General features: G+C 36.8%; 2 protein-coding genes and 1 non-coding gene across 4 annotated transcripts; 1 reads left to right on the forward strand and 2 right to left on the reverse strand.

The window, feature by feature from the left end:
• Positions 1 to 126: 126 nt before the first annotated feature.
• On the reverse strand, positions 127 to 4,187 carry LOC146449967 (uncharacterized; the record flags this gene model as incomplete). Its single annotated transcript, XM_085100938.1, has 3 exons — positions 4,112 to 4,187; positions 649 to 979; positions 127 to 247 (listed from the first exon to the last, which is right to left on the reverse strand). Coding segments are annotated over exons 2-3 (439 nt in total), but the record flags the coding sequence as incomplete, so codon positions are not given.
• Positions 4,188 to 10,262: 6,075 nt separating this feature from the next.
• Positions 10,263 to 10,335, forward strand: Trnai-aau (transfer RNA isoleucine (anticodon AAU)). The gene has a single exon. It is a non-coding gene; the product is annotated as a tRNA-Ile (tRNA).
• A 3,010-nt stretch (positions 10,336 to 13,345) lies between these two features.
• LOC146449969 (uncharacterized) lies at positions 13,346 to 19,201 on the reverse strand. Of its 2 annotated transcripts, XM_085100937.1 has the most exons (5): positions 19,135 to 19,201; positions 15,669 to 15,999; positions 15,147 to 15,267; positions 14,603 to 14,770; positions 13,346 to 13,464 (listed from the first exon to the last, which is right to left on the reverse strand). In XM_085100937.1, the coding sequence occupies exons 2-5, from the start codon at positions 15,984 to 15,986 to the stop codon at positions 13,409 to 13,411; spliced, it is 663 nt and encodes a 220-aa protein (XP_084957063.1). In that variant the 5' UTR covers positions 15,987 to 15,999; positions 19,135 to 19,201; the 3' UTR covers positions 13,346 to 13,408. The 2 variants fall into 2 exon arrangements, with proteins under 2 accessions (XP_084957063.1, XP_084957061.1); XM_085100935.1 differs by lacking the exon at positions 13,346 to 13,464 and having other exon boundaries at positions 14,093 to 14,770.
• Positions 19,202 to 21,096: the final 1,895 nt, after the last annotated feature.

A 21,096-nucleotide genomic window follows, 5' to 3' on the forward strand; every position in this document is an offset into this window, starting at 1 on the left:
ATATTTTTTTTTTTTTTTTTTTTTTAATCAGGAACGTCGTGTCTATTAAAAACTGGAAAAAATTTATGTTTCTTTTAATAATTGGTTTACTGTAATTAGGTGACTTAAATCTTTCTATGTGCTTACCATAGTTCTCCATATCACAATACACTTGTGCGTCTGTGTTACCAATCTTTATCCAGTAATAGCCACTTTTGGACCGAGGCAATTCCTTTAATATTTCAAGGCACGATTTAAATCCATTTTTCTGAGGAGAGTAAAAACGAAAAAAAAAAATATAATAATAAATGAAAAAGAAAAAAAGAGGAAAGAAACGCGTTAACGGATATACTTCGATTCGTGATCGGAATTTTTTACATACTATCCAATCCTTTCTGGCTATTAAAATCTTGATGGATGGATTTTTTTTCAGTCCGCGACACATGCATAACTGGCTCGGAAAAGGAGAAAATGCGACTAATCTCCCAACAGAGATCGAACCTACTATATAGCTTTCGATTTGGCTTGTTCGGATGCTGGTACCATCTTGGAAATATCATGTTACGTGGACAACTAAATGTTATACCAAATTTTTGTCACAAAATTTTAAGAAAAAGTCACAAATTTTTTGTTGTTGTTCGCAAAGTCAAAGCAGGTGGCACGACTGACCTTTCTGTGCTTTACAGACGTGTCCATGTAAACAAATCCATGCTTCGGCCCATAATCCTGTGGGTGGGTAAATCTGTCAGCATCGTTTAAATCACATGAATTGTCATTCAGCCTGAAGTTCAAACTCTTACACCGGGGCTCGTCTGCACACATCATTACGCAGCCTGCAAGACGGGAGCAGACCCTCGTGGAAATCACGTGGTTAGCCAAGTGATGACCATACACTGAGAGTGATTGCGCTTGACATTGTTCCAAGGCGAGAGGCAGCTTTGCAGAGTTTATGATGATGAGAATACCAACAAAATACTCCAGCAGCATGGTATCAGTTTCCCTGAAACGTTTATTTAGATGGTTCTGCGTTTCATGTATAGTTTAAATAGTTAAACAGGTAGTGTGTCAATATAACAACAACAACCGACGGAAACTTCTGAAAATGCTTTTTGAATTCGAAACGACTGGAAACTGACCATATATAATTGAAAGTAATGTAATGATTCCAGTACCCGCCCTTCTTCAACAAGCGCGACCTTCCTAACACGCGCTCCACTGACTTGAATATTGTTTCGTTTATCAAAAGGAACCGTAATATATTGCTGGGTTCGTCAGATTCTCCGCTGTGATTAGATGTAGCTATCTTGCCCGCTCGGTATTTCCCGTTGATCGTTCACTCGGCAGCGAAAGTCTTTCTAGTCACCAAACAATGCAAGATTTTCTTCGATTTTCCCCCCGGGAGTGTACGAAGATGAAATACAGGGATGGATCAGTTCAGTTCCCAAGAGGAAAGACAGTCAGTGCGGTGGCTTCCATCAATCGATGCTCAACACCTGCACGAGCAAATACACCACTCGCCAACGTAAACTTGAAGAATAACAAGCAACCATGTCAACCGGACAGGCTACACAGTGGCCGCAATATTTTTGAAAACAAGAGCGGCATTCCTATAACATCATATAAGGAGCACATGATTGACGGAAGGGAATCGCCAAATGCTCGCGCGATGGGTAACGATGCGAACTCGTATCGTTTCAATTCGTAATCCAATCTTTACATCGAAAAAAAAAAATAATAAAAAATACAATAAAAAATAACCACCCTCCCCAATAAACGTCCTTCTTGCCCTTGAACTGGTCAGATAAATTGAAACATTGTGGTACTCTGGATGGTCATATTAAGTGGTTCTGCTTAAAAATCTTCTTGCGGTCCGATAGATATGTAACTTTCAGCATTAGTTTATAAGACTTACTCTGTTTGAAATTAAAGATTTCAGTGGCATTAACTCATTCGCATTAATTAAAAATTTTACTTATTTATTTAGGTACAGCAACTTAATGGCATAATATAGACGATTTAAGATATATCACCCCACGCTCTGTCGCAACAATGCCATAAAAAATTTAAAAGAATGATAGCGACTCCTGCTCAGTGTATAGTAGACAGCCGATACATGTTTTTGTGGAACCATATCTCACTTTTAAAACCATCACGGATATTCTAAAATGCATTTTCTGGAACAAATCAAGAAATTTTTTGTTATTTATTCCATACAAAGTAACGATTTCTGGCAAATTTTTGCCGGCGAGCAAGTGGCATGAACTAAACTAAAATTGTTGTTTTCTGCCATAAGCAGTGAAAAAATGGCAAAAACCACAATGTCTCATTAATATTGATATAAATTTTCATGTACCTTTGAATTGCAGAACCGTTAATTTCCATGTACCTTTACGGCTCTGCAATGCAAAGGCACATGGAAATTTCCATGTACCTTAGCTTTCTAGAACTGCAAACGGGAACATGGAAATTTCCATGTACCTTTGCATTGCAAAACCCTAAAAGAACATGAAAATTTCCATGTACTTTTGCATTCTGTTACTACTAATTGTATAACCTGGAGTAAAAAGGAGAAAAAGTTGAGTATTCTGAAATATTTTTTATTTTACTGCATTTAAGTTGGAAACAAAAGGATGAGGTGAGCTAATATTTACCAGCTAAAGTAAAAACCTGGTAAAATAATAAACATTTTTGCTAAATATTGCCACCTTTTAATCTCTTTAGAGAGGAGATGGCACGAAAATGACACTATCACGTTAATTAAATTCAGTAATATAGGAATCTGCACTGTCACCTGTCGCTGCATTTCTCGATAAAAGGCTACACAATATTTAATCAAATTCCTTCAAGTTTAATTTCTGTAAATTGATAGCTAATATTGTTTAGTTTTATCATCACAGTTGGTAAGGTAATTTGGCCATTGTAAAGAGAAACGAGATTCTTCAAACCCCTTTGCTTTTTAATATACCATAGTTTTCAAATCTGGATCGTTAAAAATTTACAATTGACTGTTTTCGAAATTTTATGTTTTTAGTCGTCATGGCAACAGCAATTTTCCAAAATATCACTTCTGACAAACTTCAATCCAAACCCCATAACTGATGTAAAAAATTCACAATAATCAGTGTCGGAGAAGACTAGCAAAGTTGAAAAAGTGAAGTATGGTCCCTAAAATCAGTAGCAAAAACCTTACGCCGAAAATTAAGACTTACGAAAAAAAGAGATTCACATTGGCAGCTAGTGTATATGCATTTTTAATAATGCTACAAACTTTAACTCTAGGGGCGCGATAGGTTTATTACCTTGCAGAACCAGAAGTCAGCCTAGTTAAGGTTGTTTTCACTCGAAGACCGAGCTATGGACTAAAAACTGAAACAATATCAAAGGTGAGGCGTATCAACGAAAATGCTGGCAAGTTTTATCATGAGCGAGGACACTATCACGTTAATTAAATTAATATAGGAATCTACACTTTGTTTACAGTCACCTGTCGCTGGATTTCTCAATAAACGGCTACACAATATTTAATGAAATTCCTTCAAGTCTAATTTCTGTAATTTGATAGCTAATTTTGTTTGGTTTTATCAACACAGTTGGTAAGGTCATTTGGCCACTGTAAAGTGATTCGAGTGTTAGCTGCTGAATGTAGCTTTGCAAACATTTAATAATTATATTTTAAAACCATCGACTACATGTGAAGTTTTGTGTTTACTTTAGTGGAGTTCTCTTTTCATTCAGAGCCACTTTCAAAAAGCCAAATTCCATCAACACATAGCACGATTGCGCAACGATATACTTGGGATCTGATAACGAGTTTAATACGTGATCAGTGATAGGCAGGCCGGAAACATTTTGTACAAGATGGATTTCAACTTAATAAACAAATTTAAGGCTGAATCCTTTAAGCGATAAGGATTAGAAACAATAGTAAATTAACAGTACAACATTTAACTTTCAAATCCGAAGATCTGTTTTTGTCGCTTACTGAAACCTCCACCAGTTTTGATGCGAGGTTGCGATTCTTACTAGTAAATGAATAGCTTGTTTTGTAAATTAAAGAGAAAATGCCATACAATTCTTAAAGAGGAAACTAGGTCACAAACCAACAAAAATAACCAAACAAATACATACCAACCTGTACACACCAAAGAGTCCTTTCAAACAATCGCTTTAAATTTCGTTTACAAGAAGCCGCAGACGATTCGCACGGCACAACGGCCACTGACAAATGACGGCAAATAATTCAATATCTCTTCTTTGAAATGACCGAGTAGACCGTCACAATTCCCGGAGACCAGGGACCGCGGCTGGCTCTGGTAGAAATCACGTGATCTGCAAGATGATGACCCCACACCGAGTGTGATGGGACTTTGTATTGTTCCAACGCTTGAAAGCATATTTGAAGCATTTACTACGACAAGAATACGTGCAAAATACGGCAACATGTTTTGCAATACCTTCATAGAAACGAGGCACTGTCATTTTGTTTTTCTTGATGTTTTCTTGAATAATTTTCAACAAAGCACATCTCAAGGTATAATACAGTGTATTAGAGTGAAAAGTTTTAGGTAGAGCGCATGCGTGAGATTTATAGTATCTCAGACCCAGACATCTGCATATTCCAGTGACTGCTTGGCAAATTTGCTATTTGATGATCTTAATGGTGTTCCACTTTTCAATTAAGACAAAAAGAGCCACAGTGAATTTGGCGTTTCAAACATGTCAAAACTGTTGGTATTGAAACTCTAAGCTAGCAACTCAAAATAGCTATTTTCATAGCCGGGCGTATCATTATTTAAGGTTGGGGAGGGGAGGCTGGGGATAATATCGAAAGGAATTTAGCGTCTGAGAATTGGATTATATTCCAAGAAGCTCTAAGGGCCCTAGTCAGCCACAGCTTTTTTTTGTTTATATGCGAGAGTTTGGCTATTATATTTTATTCGGAGCATGTTGAAATAAACGAAATCACTGTGAAACTACTAAAGATAATGAAACATATTTTCAGGAACACAACTTACAATAAAGCAATAAGATTTCGCTTCACCATGCAATATCAATAATTTCGATGGCATCGAAAATGGTGGAGGCTGACTAGGGTCCTTTAAGCTCATAAGTTTAGATTATTTGATATTCCATAGATTTTTAAGGCGAATCGCAGAGGACTACCGTATTTTACATTAATTCACGGTCTTCCCAATCCTTGCGACATCGCTTAACCGGCGGCGTACTTTAGTACGTGCTATGATCACCACGAGGTCAACTTATAAAAACAAGCGTTTAATAAGGACTATATAAAGAGTTATCTTTTTCTGTCAGCAAGCCATCCATTGTTAGTGCCACACAGTGGAAATTAGACGTACTATCTATCATATAAGTCTCACAGTCACCGCTTTTATACTTGCAAAATTATGGCGGGGGTGGGGGGGGGGGGGGCACAATCACGCCTCACAGGGTCCCGGACTAGATAGGGTTAAAGGAAAGTCTTAACATGGGTGAAGAAACTTTAAAAAATATAGGAAATTTTCACTTCCTTTACTGTCACGTGTCGCCGTATTTCTCAGTAAACGGTTCTATAAATTATATTAAATTGATCATTTCGCGAAACAAACTCCTTTTAGTGTAATTTAATATCTGACTGGAGCTTTGCCAACATTCAAAAGATGATCTCAAGAATTGAATTTTTCAACCATGCAACTACTTATTAAGAGCGGCTGCCTGTAAGAATCGAGAACTGCATTTCAGCGACCACTTGGTCGAATTTCTGATATTTCGCTTGAAGATACCCTTGGATTAACTATTTTCGAAAATCATATTTTAAAGTTCCAAGGTATTTTATTTTTTTGAGAAAATTGCAAGAGTTTGAAATGCGGCCTAGGTGCGGTCACAGACCAATTAATACAAGAAAGAAAAATTACTAAAGAAGAGGGCACAGCCACTTAGAAATAGCAAGCTAATCGAGCTAAGTGGCTGGGCCAAGCGGAAAAATTTGCAAATACCCTACATTAAAATAGAACTAAGGACACGATTTACCATTCACACACACACGCACACACAAAAATAACAATAAACAAGGGGAAGTGCACACGCAAAAACTGGAAAATAAAGTGCATCAATGAGCCAGTCAGTAGTTGGTGATGTGCGATTCTTTTAAGAGGACTTTGAAAGTGGTACGACCCTTGAATTTTAATGACTCTTCAATGGAATTCCAAACTTTAGCTCCAAAAAAACGAATGTTAGATTTGCCATAGTTGGTCCTCGCTTTAGGAAGATAGTATGAGATCTTACTCGCCAATCTTGTTTGATATTGATGCACTTTGTTGATACTCTTAAAAAAATCGTTAAAAATTAAGGGCAATCTATTAGAGTAATAGTCATACATAAACAAAGCACAATACAAGTATAATAAGTCAATTACTTTAAGTATTTCAATTCTTTCAATTTCCGAGAAGATAGGAACCTTGCCAGCCTTGGTCTGTCTGGTGAAGGCCACGAAAAGTAAATTAATACTAGGGCAAGCGGGTGAGGGCCGTAACTACCTTATTACTAGCGCAAGCGGGTGAGGGCCGTAACTACCTTATTACTAGCACGAGCGGGTGCAGGGTGAGGGCCGTAAATTCCTCTGATTACTAGCACGAGCGGGTGAGGGCCGTATTTCGCCTATTAATTTTCCAATTTCAGATATCATGTTATAATTTTTTTTCGCGGAGTTGAAAGAAACTGCCAGGAGCAGTGATTACAAATAACTATGATAACTACAATAACTAACCACAGTATTATTGACGCTTATAGGTAAGGGGGAGGTCAGGTTGGTGGGGAATTCACTACTTTGCTCTTAGACATACAGATTTCATATTTTCAATTGTAAGCATGGTGGTTATAGATGTTGTTTTGTTTTGTTTTTGGTGAAAAAAATTGACGTCCCAGGGTCTGTATAACTGCAAGTTAAAAAACGAATTTGAATTTGTTTTCGCGAAAAAAAAAAAAAAAAAAAAAAACAACAACAACAACAACAACAACCAAGCTGGCAAGACGGGCTCTCGCATCTCTTGTACAGTCTTTAACTTGACAAAGTTTTCATTACCGGGGTAGTCGTAGCTTGGCCCACAAGTAGTACTTTTCACTGTTTACAGTTTCCAAAAGCGCCCCGACGCGCAGGATTCCATACCGAAATGCCTGGCCAGGACACGTGCGCGTTACCCACATCAGCAAAGTGAATATCGAGTTACAGTTGTTCAGTGTCACATTGGCTTATTGATTTGATCCGTCGCTGCGAAAATCGAACACTCAAAACAACACGACAGGAACAAAGTCACACGTTTTTCTCCAGTTTACTGATCGACTGCTTGATTTTAGAAGATAAAGGAGCTGTAAAGTTTGATTTGCACTACTTTTTCCTGCGACATCGAAATGGTATGCAAATTTGTTGCACATGTTTCGTAAGCTAATTGACCGCAATAATTATATTATTTTAGAGCAGAAAAGGAAAGACATCTGGAATCGGAAAACATTTAATGGCTGTTTTCAGTCAGTCTGATTAGTTTTAGGGACGAATATGTGATGTTTGGAAACGTTCACGGGCTCCAGATGTCAAGTGTTTGGGAATGATTTTTTGGGAATCGGTTCTGATCTCATAATTCGTGACGTGAAATGCGAGCCACAAGTATCGCACGCATATTCGATCTTCGTTGAGTGGGAAAGAGTTTGAATCAGAGCTTGAAACTTGGAACAAAGAAGTTTCTTTTCTTCTTCTTTCAAGGTATGAGATTTAATTTAGGGAAAATCCAAACCAGAAACACTTTTATTTCAATGAAAATAGGCATTAGTTTCATGGCCATTTTGAGTAGCGTACACAAATCTGCATGCTTTAGGAAGAAGCCAGCGAGTTTGGAATATTTATTGTATTAATTTTCTTGTGAGATGGTTGGTCTAGGTTTTTGTAAAGTTTCAAGTTCGTTGGGTTATTTTACACCGTGAACGGGGCTTCGTCCTTTGACCTAAATTTTCGCGGTTTTCATCGGCCCGTGACCGCACCTAGGCCGCATTTCAAACTCTTGCAATTTTGTCAAAAAATTAAATACCTTGGAACTTTAAAACATGATTTTCGAAAAAAGTTAATCCAAGGGTATCTTCAGGCGAAATATCAGAGATTCGACCAAGTGGTCGTTAAAATGCAGTTCTCGATTCTTACAGGCAGCCGCTCTTAAGTCGTTTTACTTTCTATTTTGTGGGAGCTCAGAATTAGAGAAGAAAGATATGGATCATTAAAAGCGTTTTGAAATATCTCTTCTCAGTTGTGCAAAATACATCCGACATAGTTTCAGTGAAATGAGCTCAATGTACGCATAGGGTGTTTTGCTAACATAAAAGACCTTGGACGAAATTTGTTTCAGATGAATATAACTAAAAACAAAAATTACGGCTGGGTTCAGAGCCACCTTACATTTGCAGCTCTAAATCCCTCTCTACAACGTTTTTTTTTTCTTCTTTGCAAGAAGTTGTTTCTTGACTTACTGATTCCAACTCGAAAGTGAAAGTGGGGGTTACAGAAGGCCAGTTTTTTAATTAGTTGTAATCTCTTAAAGCTGAAATTAACAGAAAATATTGTTTTTATGGTAACCAATAAAGTCGAGAAAACACTTCTAACTTGTTTATCAAAAGTTAGGCATTTTTTGTGACACCACTCATTTTGTTGTATCAACTGATAATGAGTAGTCAAGTATTCTTGATCCGTTAAAGTTTAAGAGCTGGAAACCAATGCAGCCACCTTAAGTTGTGTGCATAATTGCGATTATTTTCCTTCTTGTTCTATTAAAGGGGCAGTGTAACCTATTTGTAGTGTCACTTCGAATAGCCAAAAAAACCTATTTGTTTCAATGGAAGCGTTAAGATAATGGTTTAGTTTTGTTAACAATAACCCTCTAGTACACAGAAACTAGTAATTTTGTGTGGCTAGGGTGGAAATGGATTGCAACTTGAAAAAAATAGCTAATTTTTAGTAGCACTGCTATTTCTGTTCTCTCGAAGCTGCTGTGTGTATATTATAGCTCAAACACTGAGTCGTAGTTTTATTACAGAACTTTATTATAATTACACAAATGAATAAAATTGACTTATTCACAACTACGACCACGTATTCCTATGGCACAAGCGTATAAATTAGGTTAAGAGCTTGTAAAATGCAATACCTGGGTTACGCAATTTGCATATTTTTAATTATAATTACGAGGAGCAATCAACTCAAGTATAGCATGCAATAGTGAAAGACGTTCTTGCACTTTTCTTTTAGACCAACACGCGCGATGTTTAGTTTGCCTTTCTGAGAACTCCACATGTTCTTGAATTATAAAGCATCGATAAAACTATAATAATCCCTATTTTATTTTGTTTAATTCAAGTTACTAACTTTTAGCGATATGATACAAAGAGAAGCTAGTTAAAACCGACCCTACAATCTATGGTTCCGCACTTAACTAAAACACACACTGAAACAGTCCTTCAAAGCAACCACACAGTTTTGAAACGCCATTTTGCTTCTTATTCAGACAAACACGAAATGGCGCTTGTGATTGAGTACCGTTACGCTGACAAATTTGATGTGATTTCCCGCTTGTTGAGAAGAATGTTAATGTTGAGTACTTTGGAGAAGATTCTTTCATCACTTCGCTAGCTTTAACTGAAATTTTAAGTGTTTTATTTTTTCGAGGTCTACCAAAACAGTTATCTTCATTGGCAAATTTGATCACTATATTTCTTTAACTGGCATGAACTTTTAAGTTGAGATTCTGATGGTAGCTCATGATAATCAAATTCTTTGATCGAGGAAACGAATAAGAGAATTTTGAAAGAATGGGCTTTGTTCGAATGTAACGCCATATCCTCACTTTTATTTTTTCATTTCCGGATGGTACGGAAGCCTTTGGTTTGAGCCGCTGATTCGAGGGCATCTCTCTTGAACAAGGTGACCTAATTGGGCGAATGACTTCTATTTTCATAACAGTATGGCAATGGTCCTTTTAGGAAAACTATTTTACATCGTTGTTTGCCTTCAGAAAGTCAGTGTATGTTTTAGTTTTCCGCATTTCAAAATGGTAAAACGCAAACATAATACTCATTCTCATTCTCATTCATACTAATACTAATTCGTATTCATTCACCAATGCTTAAACCATACCATCACATTTATTTATTGCGCAAATGCCACACAAAGACATTCAAATCCTAGTAGTATGCAGTATGTTTGTCCCATGAACCTAGTAAGTTTAATGGCCTTTGTTAGCTCCCACGAGTCTCCTGTAGCTCAGTGGTAGAGCATCCGAATTAATAATCGGAAGGTCTTAGGTTCGACTCCTGATAGGAGCACACGGATTTGGTTTTTCCGTGTTTGCCTGTGTCACCATTCCCAACATAATTCTGTACACAAAAAATGTTAAAGCCCATAACCATATTTTTGTCATGATACGTACTTCAAAGTTCTTTCTGTAGCCTCCACACTGCATACTATTTTATAGAATGATCTTTATGGTAACTTCGGCGATATTATCTAACATACACTGCAGAGAAGCCCATGATATTAGCTACAAGTCTATAAGTCTTAGTAAACGACTAGTTGATAAAAATGCTACTCACATATAATTGTCAGAGGTGATAGGCATCAAATATTTAATTTTCAAGTGTTAACAGTACTAAAGAATGTTATTTCTTTATGTCACTGAGATCAAATGGGGCAAAGTCATTCCCTCTTATTAATCTAAGCTTCAGTGGACAACTAGGTAAATATATTTGCACGATGCTTTAGGCTATTGAACACTAGTTTCGCCACCTGCTTTGATATAAGGTTAAACACTTATATATTTTAACTGTTTCAAAAGCGCCTTTAAAGATGTATTACGCCTCTACATATAACGCCTAGTATCTTAACTTTAGCCAGACGTTAATCGACCGGACTTGATTTGGTTCTCTGGGACAGGAGAGAAGAGGGAATACTTTTCTTTAACAGACTTAAATAAAGCTATGACAATTGGGGGCTTCACACTAGAGCTTGTAAGTATAATCTAAGTGCACTTGAAACCTACTTGAGTGTGAACGGGTAAAACCTACCAACTTGAACTTTACTTAGTGAGCATGGAAACCTTCGTAGTTCAAAGAAGCCGAAGTACGCCGCCAAGTATGGCCAACACCACACTTGAGAACGTAATTGACCAATAGGAAAAGGGAAACCAACTGAAAGCCACGTGCTGCGGTGCCAGGACAGATAAACATTTTGTCTTAAACTAAAATTAATCCAAAAAAAATCAAAATGGATAGCTGGAGATACGCCTCGCAGTTTGAGGACTCCATGGAACAGTCTTTTTTGCAAGTAAACATGAAAAAGAAGGAAAAGCCGATACAAATAGTTAAACTTACGATCTTATTTGAATGTCATCTTTACAGACAGCCTGAACCATCGATTTTCAGTTCAGACGATGTCGCCTGTTCTTTTGTATTGTCGCAAAGTACTCGAAAACAATGAAGTACCTATGCATTTCCTGTAATGTTAAAATTCTCCTCTGAGTCAAAATTAAAGACAAAATAAAGAGTAAACAATATAAAACGTTTTTCCGTTGCAAAGGCTCCATGATTTTCCGGCGAGCAATCGCATTTCTGATTTTACCGCGACCGATGATTGACAGCTTGTGCTTCAAGTGTATACTTTGTCACCAGGTGTGAAGCCAAGTTTTCTCAAGTGCGACTTGAGATTTTCAAGTGCACTTGAATCGAGTGCTCACTTGAAACTAACTTAGCTTGTAGTGTGAAACCAACAAATAACACTAAGCGTTGTTTGTTCAGTGCCTAAAATACTATTTTTGACAGGTCCGTTAGAGGACCTGGGCCCCGTTTCTCGAAAGACCGGGTAACTTACCGGGCCCAGGGCCTGTTTCTCGAAAGACCCGGTAACTTTTCGGGCGCGGTAAGTGTCTTTAGCGATAAATGTTTCTTAACAGAAGTCAATTTTTGTTGGCTTTGAAAATTTAGTATAATTATAATTCTAGGAAAACATTGTCCAAGTATCAAGTCTGTAATCACTGTGTAATCAGCGAAAAGACATCTAAATATATACTTATCGGGCCCGATAAGTTACCGGGACTTTCAAGAAACGGGCACCTGGGACCCATTTCTCGAAAGTCCCGGTAACTTTACGGGCCCGATAATTATATTTTTTTAAAAATGTTTTTTCGCCGATTACAAAGTGATTACAGACATGGTACTTGTCCAATGTTTTTATAGAATTATAAGATTTTAAAATTAAGTATTCAAAGCTAACAAAAGTTTACTTCTGTTAAGAAACATTAATTTATCACCAAAGACACTTAGCGGGCCCGGTAAGTTACCGGGACTTTCGAGAAACGGGCCTCTGATTACTTTACATGATGTTGAATTACGGACCCTTCCTTTTTAATGACGTAGGCTAATAATATTTTGCTTAATTTATAACCAGTATTCGCACGACCATCTTTTACCAATTGCGAATATCATATGCGTATCTTCTCTTGCTAAACTGACGCTACTGGCCACGTAATATTTCAATGACTCAACCGTGAGGAGAACCAACTGATGTCTGCCTTTAGTTCTAAACGTTACTCAAAAGTGAGACGATTGTATGACCTCAAGGAAAGTGATACCGTCAGGATACTGTGGAGTCGGTTGTAAGCCACAATACCGCAAACGTATTATGCATGAAATGAATCCTTTTTATAAAGCTGTTCCAGATATGAACAGAGAACGGAAGATAGTGACAGATATTTCCTCCACCAAAAACTAGACTAAACGACAGCACAACACAGAATTCAGTAAAACCGCGCAATGGCGTTTACGTTTGTTTAGATTAAAATAACCCAATTAATAATAATAATAATAATAATAATAATAATAATAATAATAATAATAATAATAATAATAGTAATAATAATAATAACGGTTTATTAACAGATCCACTGGGCGGCTCTTCCCTGTTAAAGGAGGAAGATTGTCCCGCATCTAGGTTATGAAGGTATAGAGGTATATGCGGCCTCAAAGGATGTTTTGGTCAGAAATAGGGTCTACATTTTAACCATTTAGGTATAAGGGTCTGAAAATGGCTGTGGATTCTACAGAAAAGGTTATGGATTCTGGAGGCCAAGCCTGAAAAAAGGTACCAAAAAGTTACATAGGGCCAAAGGTTTGGAGATCCGGAACCGCACAACCACACGCACCTGAAATTCCGAGGATTACCCCCGCCCTTCCCCCCATCGGGACTGTTTAGCTAGAAGAAAAAGCTAACTTACGTTTCACCAGCGCATGACGAATTGAAATGCAGTGGGCCTCTTGGAATCTTAAATTTATGAACAAAACAACGATAAAGTATCTAAAATGGTGCTTTCAGCACTGAATAGGATTCTCGGGATAATATATTATTTCATACCTGATAAAAGATGGTGACATTTTTCTCCCACACATCAACTCTAAACGTCCCTAGTTACGAAATACAATTGGCCTTAAAAGCTAGTTTAAGCTCTAAAATCTTGTGTGCCTTTCAAAACGAGTAACATACGAAACTAATCTCTGTGTTCTATGGTACGATGTTGCGTAAAACAATTATTTCATGGAATGACGTATTATTGTTGTAGTTGTTATTGACAAGTCATGGCTGCATAAACCTTATTCCAAAATGGCTGCCATTTTAATATTATTTTGTGTGCATTCAAATTAGCCCTTCTTGCCTTGTTCAAGGTAAAATATTCTTTTGATTTGGGAGCTTAAGTACGAGGTAAGAAGGGCTAATTTGAATACGAACAAAAGAATTTTAAAATAGTACCCATTTTGGAATAAGGTATATTTATTCATCTTCTCGCTGGATGGTCATTATAATTAAAATGGTCTTTAATTCTTATGATATAAATTTACATATTCTATCTTACTCTTAAAAATTATACATAATAAAGATATAAATAAACTAAACTGAAAAGGACCTTAATAAAACCTAACTGACCTATACTAAGTTATATTTAAATATCAATCTATTTACAAAGCTGGACATGAAACGCTCAGTATTTATTTTAGGGCACGCACATTGCCTTTTGCGGAAATTGTATAAACAGTCCTTTTTTGAAGGGACTTAAGGACCGAGTGGGTAATTATCTACAGAGATTTCCTTCTTAAAAATTTTACAGTCTTGCTTATTTAAAAGGTCCTTCATTGAATTAGGATAAGAAACAAGACGACGCTTATGAAACGTTTACGATATTGATCCAAAAAGTTATGAACATTACTGAAGAACAGGTTCAGACGCACCATAGACAGGCAGACCATAGAAAATTGGGTAAAACTAGGGATGTGATCAATTCTGTCACAATTTAAACAATTTACCTTAAGGACGTCTAATAATTAAATTTTATAACCAATCTAAGCGGCGCCCACGGGCTAAAAACGCAGTTTATAATGTAATTTTGTGTCCCAGTTCTCATTTTTCTTTAGTATCTTTCCAGTTTTGTAGGCTCGGATTTCGTACCGATCCAAACCATTTCAAGTGGTTGACACTCAACGCTTCTTTTAACCCTATGGAGCCTGACTAATAAAAACATTCTTTGTTCATTTTTAATAAGTTTCCTACCCTCAGCCAGTGCCAGTTTGCGTATGTCGTCGTCACTTAACTTCCGGGCTTTGATGACTGATTCAGGAGCAGGAACACAGAGCACTGAGTTGAGGCAGTTGTTTAAATTTTTTTGAAGATAATCGTTGTTTTTTGAGCTTATGCTTACCACCAAGGTCCATCCCCCACCTGAATAGAATGGGCAAATTTCAGTTGAGAATAGTTTGGAAAACAAACAAATATGGGAGAAAAGTTTATTGATACGTGTACAGTGATAACAAGATAACACCCAGAAATAGCGACAATCAACCTTGTTCATGTACAGCATTTCTGTCATCAAGAATATTGAAAATATTCTTGATACCCTTTCAAAAATTTAGAAATAATATATATATATATATATATATATATATATATATATATATATATATATATATATATATTTTTTTTTTTTTTTTTTTTTTAATCAGGAACGTCGTGTCTATTAAAAACTGGAAAAAATTTATGTTTCTTTTAATAATTGGTTTACTGTAATTAGGTGACTTAAATCTTTCTATGTGCTTACCATAGTTCTCCATATCACAATACACTTGTGCGTCTGTGTTACCAATCTTTATCCAGTAATAGCCACTTTTGGACCGAGGCAATTCCTTTAATATTTCAAGGCACGATTTAAATCCATTTTTCTGAGGAGAGTAAAAACGAAAAAAAAAAATATAATAATAAATGAAAAAGAAAAAAAGAGGAAAGAAACGCGTTAACGGATATACTTCGATTCGTGATCGGAATTTTTTACATACTATCCAATCCTTTCTGGCTATTAAAATCTTGATGGATGGATTTTTTTTCAGTCCGCGACACATGCATAACTGGCTCGGAAAAGGAGAAAATGCGACTAATCTCCCAACAGAGATCGAACCTACTATATAGCTTTCGATTTGGCTTGTTCGGATGCTGGTACCATCTTGGAAATATCATGTTACGTGGACAACTAAATGTTATACCAAATTTTTGTCACAAAATTTTAAGAAAAAGTCACAAATTTTTTGTTGTTGTTCGCAAAGTCAAAGCAGGTGGCACGACTGACCTTTCTGTGCTTTACAGACGTGTCCATGTAAACAAATCCATGCTTCGGCCCATAATCCTGTGGGTGGGTAAATCTGTCAGCATCGTTTAAATCACATGAATTGTCATTCAGCCTGAAGTTCAAACTCTTACACCGGGGCTCGTCTGCACACATCATTACGCAGCCTGCAAGACGGGAGCAGACCCTCGTGGAAATCACGTGGTTAGCCAAGTGATGACCATACACTGAGAGTGATTGCGCTTGACATTGTTCCAAGGCGTGAGGCAGCTTTGCAGAGTTTATGATGATGAGAATACCAACAAAATACTCCAGCAGCATGGTATCAGTTTCCCTGGAAGAAACGTTTATTTACATGGTTCTGCGTTTCATGTATAGTTTCAATAGTTGAACAGGTAGTGTGTCAATATAACAACAACAACCGACGGAAACTTCTGAAAATGCTTTTTGAATTCGAAACGACTGGAAACTGACCATATATAATTGAAAGTAATGTAATGATTCCAGTACCCGCCCTTCTTCAACAAGCGCGACCTTCCTAACACGCGCTCCACTGACTTGAATATTGTTTCGTTTATCAAAAGGAACCGTAATATATTGCTGGGTTCGTCAGATTCTCCGCTGTGATTAGATGTAGCTATCTTGCCCGCTCGGTATTTCCCGTTGATCGTTCACTCGGCAGTGAAAGTCTTTCTAGTCACCAAACAATGCAAGATTTTCTTGAATTTTCCCCCCGGGAGTGTACGAAGATGAAATACAGGGATGGATCAGTTCAGTTCCCAAGAGGAAAGACAGTCAGTGCGGTGGCTTCCATCAATCGATGCTCAACACCTGCACGAGCAAATACACCACTCGCCAACGTTAACTTGAAGAATAACAAGCAACCATGTCAACCGGACAGGCTACACAGTGGCCGCAATATTTTTGAAAACAAGAGCGGCATTCCTATAACATCATATAAGGAGCACATGATTGACGGAAGGGAATCGCCAAATGCTCGCGCGATGGGTAACGATGCGAACTCGTATCGTTTCAATTCGTAATCCAATCTTTACATCGAAAAAAAAAATAATAAAAAATACAATAAAAAATAACCACCCTCCCCAATAAACGTCCTTCTTGCCCTTGAACTGGTCAGATAAATTGAAACATTGTGGTACTCTGGATGGTCATATTAAGTGGTTCTGCTTAAAAATCTTCTTGCGGTCCGATAGATATGTAACTTTCAGCATTAGTTTATAAGACTTATTCTGTTTGAAATTAAAGATTTCAGTGGCATTAACTCATTCGCATTAATTAAAAATTTTACTTATTTATTTAGGTACAGCAACTTAATGGCATAATATAGACGATTTAAGATATATCACCCCACGCTCTGTCGCAACAATGTCATAAAAAATTTAAAAGAATGATAGCGACTCCTGCTCAGTGAATAGTAGACAGCCGATACATGTTTTTGTGGAACCATATCTCACTTTTAAAACCATCACGGATATTCTAAAATGCATTTTCTGGAACAAATCAAGAAATTTTTTGTTATTTATTCCATACAAAGTAACGATTTCTGGCAAATCTTTGCCGGCGAGCAAGTGGCATGAACTAAACTAAAATTGTTGTTTTCTGCCATAAGCAGTGAAAAAATGGCAAAAACCACAATGTCTCATTAATATTGATATAAATTTTCATGTACCTTTGGATTGCAGAACCGTTAATTTCCATGTACCTTTACGGCTCTGCAATGCAAAGGCACATGGAAATTTCCATGTACCTTAGCTTTCTAGAACTGCAAACGGGAACATGGAAATTTCCATGTACCTTTGCATTGCAAAACCCTAAAAGAACATGAAAATTTCCATGTACTTTTGCATTCTGTTACTACTAATTGTATAACCTGGAGTAAAAAGGAGAAAAAGTTGAGTATTCTGAAATATTTTTTATTTTACTGCATTTAAGTTGGAAACAAAAGGATGAGGTGAGCTAATATTTACCAGCTAAAGTAAAAACCTGGTAAAATAATAAACATTTTTGCTAAATATTGCCACCTTTTAATCTCTTTAGAGAGGAGATGGCACGAAAATGACACTATCACGTTAATTAAATTCAGTAATATAGGAATCTGCACTGTCACCTGTCGCTGCATTTCTCGATAAAAGGCTACACAATATTTAATCAAATTCCTTCAAGTTTAATTTCTGTAATTTGATAGCTAATATTGTTTGGTTTTATCATCACAGTTGGTAAGGTAATTTGGCCACTGTAAAGAGAAACGAGATTCTTCAAACCCCTTTGCTTTTTAATATACCATAGTTTTCAAATCTGGATCGTTAAAAATTTACAATTGACTGTTTTCGAAATTTTATGTTTTTAGTCGTCATGGCAACAGCAATTTTCCAAAATATCACTTCTGACAAACTTCAATCCAAACCCCATAACTGATGTAAAAAATTCACAATAATCAGTGTCGGAGAAGACTAGCAAAGTTGAAAAAGTGAAGTATGGTCCCTAAAATCAGTAGCAAAAACCTTAAGCCGAAAATTAAGACTTACGAAAAAAAGAGATTCACATTGGCAGCTAGTGTATATGCATTTTTAATAATGCTACAAACTTTAACTCTAGGGGCGCGATAGGTTCATTACCTTACAGAACCAGAAGTCAGCCTAGTTAAGGTTGTTTTCACTCGAAGACCGAGCTATGGACTAAAAACTGAAACAATATCAAAGGTGAGGCGTATCAACGAAAATGCTGGCAAGTTTTATCATGAGCGAGGACACTATCACGTTAATTAAATTAATATAGGAATCTACACTTTGTTTACAGTCACCTGTCGCTGGATTTCTCAATAAACGGCTACACAATATTTAATGAAACTCCTTCAAGTTTAATTTCTGTAATTTGATAGCTAATATTGTTTGGTTTTATCATCACAGTTGGTAAGGTAATTTGGCCACCGTAAAGTGATTCGAGTGTTAGCTGCTGAATGTAGCTTTGCAAACATTTAATAATTATATTTTAAAACCATCGACTACATGTGAAGTTTTGTTTTTACTTTAGTGGAGTTCTCTTTTCATTCAGAACCACTTTCAAAAAGCCAAATTCCATCAACACATAGCACGATTGCGCAACGATATACTTCGGATCTGATAACGAGTTTGATACGTGATCAGTGATAAGCACGCCGGAAACATTTTGTACAAGATGGATTTCAACTTAATAAACAAATTTAAGGCTGAATCCTTTAAGCGATAAGGATTAGAAACAATAGTAAATTAACAGTACAACATTTAACTTTCAAATCCGAAGATCTGTTTTTGTCGCTTACTGAAACCTCCACCAGTTTTGATGCGAGGTTGCGATTCTTACTAGTAAATGAATAGCTTGTTTTGTAAATTAAAGAGACAATGCCATACAATTCTTAAAGAGGAAACTAGGTCACAAACCAACAAAAATAACCAAACAAATACATACCAACCTGTACACACCAAAGAGTCCTTTCAAACAATCGCTTTAAATTTCGTTTACGAGAAGCCGCAGACGATATTCGCACGGCACAACGGCCACTGACAAATGACGGCAAATAATTCAATATCTCTTCTTTGAAATGACCGAGTAGACCGTCACAATTCCCGGGGACCAGGGACCGCGGCAGGCTCTGGTAGAAATCACGTGATCTGCAAGATGATGACCCCACACCGAGTGTGATGGGACTTTGTATTGTTCCAACGCTTGAAAGCATATTTGAAGCATTTACTACGACAAGAATACGTGCAAAATACGGCAACATGTTTTGCGATACCTTCATAGAAACGAGGCACTGTCATTTTGTTTTTCTTAATGTTTTCTTGAATAATTTTCAACAAAGCACATCTCAAGGTATAATACAGTGTATCAGAGTGAAAAGTTTTAGGTTGAGCGCATGCGTGAGATTTATAGTATCTCAGACCCAGACATCTGCATATTCCAGTGACTGCTTGGCAAATTTGCTATTTGATGATCTTAATGGTGTTCCACTTTTCAATTAAGACAAAAAGAGCCACAGTGAATTTGGCGTTTCAAACATGTCAAAACTGTTGGTATTGAAACTCTAAGCTAGCAACTCAAAAAAACTATTTTCATAGCCGGGCGTATCATGATTTAAGGTTGGGGAGGGGAGGCTGGGGATAATATCGAAAGGAATTTAGCGTCTGAGAATTGGCTTATATTCCAAGAAGCTCTAAGGGCTCTAGTCAGCCACAGCTTTTTTTTGTTTATATGCGAGAGTTTGGCTATTATATTTTATTCGGAGCATGTTGAAATAAACGAAATCACTGTGAAACTACTAAAGATAATGAAACATATTTTCAGGAACACAACTTACAATAAAGCAATAAGATTTCGCTTCACCATGCAATATCAATAATTTCGATGGCATCGAAAATGGTGGAGGCTGACTAGGGTCCTTTAAGCTCATAAGTTTAGATTATTTGATATTCCATAGATTTTTAAGGCGAATCGCAGAGGACTACCGTATTTTACATTAATTCACGGTCTTCCCAATCCTTGCGACATCGCTTAACCGGCGGCGTACTTTAGTAAGTGCTATGATCACCACGAGGTCAACTTATAAAAACAAGCGTTTAATAAGGATTATATAAAGAGTTATCTTTTTCTGTCAGCAAGCCATCTATTGTTAGTGCCACGCAGTGGAAATTAGGCGTACTATCTATCATATAAGTCTCACAGTCATAGCTTTTATACTTGCAAAATTATGGCGGGGGTGGGGGGGGGGGACAATCACGCCTCACAGGGTCCCGGACTAGATAGGGTTAAAGGAAAGTGTTAACATAGGTGAAGAAACTTTAAAAAATATAGGAAATTTTCACTTCCTTTACTGTCACGTGTCGCCGTATTTCTCAGTAAAGGGTTCTATAAATTATATTAAATTGATCATTTCGCGAAACAAACTCCTTTTAGTGTAATTTAATATCTGACTGGAGCTTTGCCAACATTCAAAAGATGATCTCAAGAATTGAATTTTTCAACCATGCAACTACTTATTAAGAGCGGCTGCCTGTAAGAATCGAGAACTGCATTTCAGCGACCACTTGGTCGAATTTCTGATATTTCGCTTGAAGATACCCTTGGATTAACTATTTTCGAAAATCATATTTTAAAGTTCCAAGGTATTTTATTTTTTTGAGAAAATTGCAAGAGTTTGAAATGCGGCCTAGGTGCGGTCACAGACCAATTAATACAAGAAAGAAAAGTTACTAAAGAAGAGGGCACAGCCACTTAGAAATAGCAAGCTAATCGAGCTAAGTGGCTGGGCCAAGCGGAAAAATTTGCAAATACCCTACATTAAAATAGAACTAAGGACACGATTTACCATTCACACACACACGCACACACAAAAATAACAATAAACAAGGGGAAGTGCACACGCAAAAACTGGAAA

The sequence above is a fragment of the Pavona decussata genome, unplaced genomic scaffold, assembly GCF_977016875.1.
Source record: "Pavona decussata unplaced genomic scaffold, jaPavDecu1.1 SCAFFOLD_532, whole genome shotgun sequence".
In the NCBI taxonomy this organism is placed as follows: Eukaryota; Metazoa; Cnidaria; class Anthozoa; order Scleractinia; family Agariciidae; genus Pavona; species Pavona decussata.

Excerpts from the sequence above, each read along its gene's own strand:
- LOC146449969 (XM_085100935.1), bottom strand. The coding sequence starts at position 15,986 with ATGCTGCTGGAGTATTTTGTTGGTATTCTCATCATCATAAACTCTGCA. Across the intron at positions 15,268-15,668 it reads CGTCTGTAAAGCACAGAAAG|AAAAATGGATTTAAATCGTG; the intron begins GTCAGTCGTGCC and ends TACTCTCCTCAG. Across the intron at positions 14,771-15,146 it reads TTGTGATATGGAGAACTATG|GTGGGGGATGGACCTTGGTG; the intron begins GTAAGCACATAG and ends CATTCTATTCAG.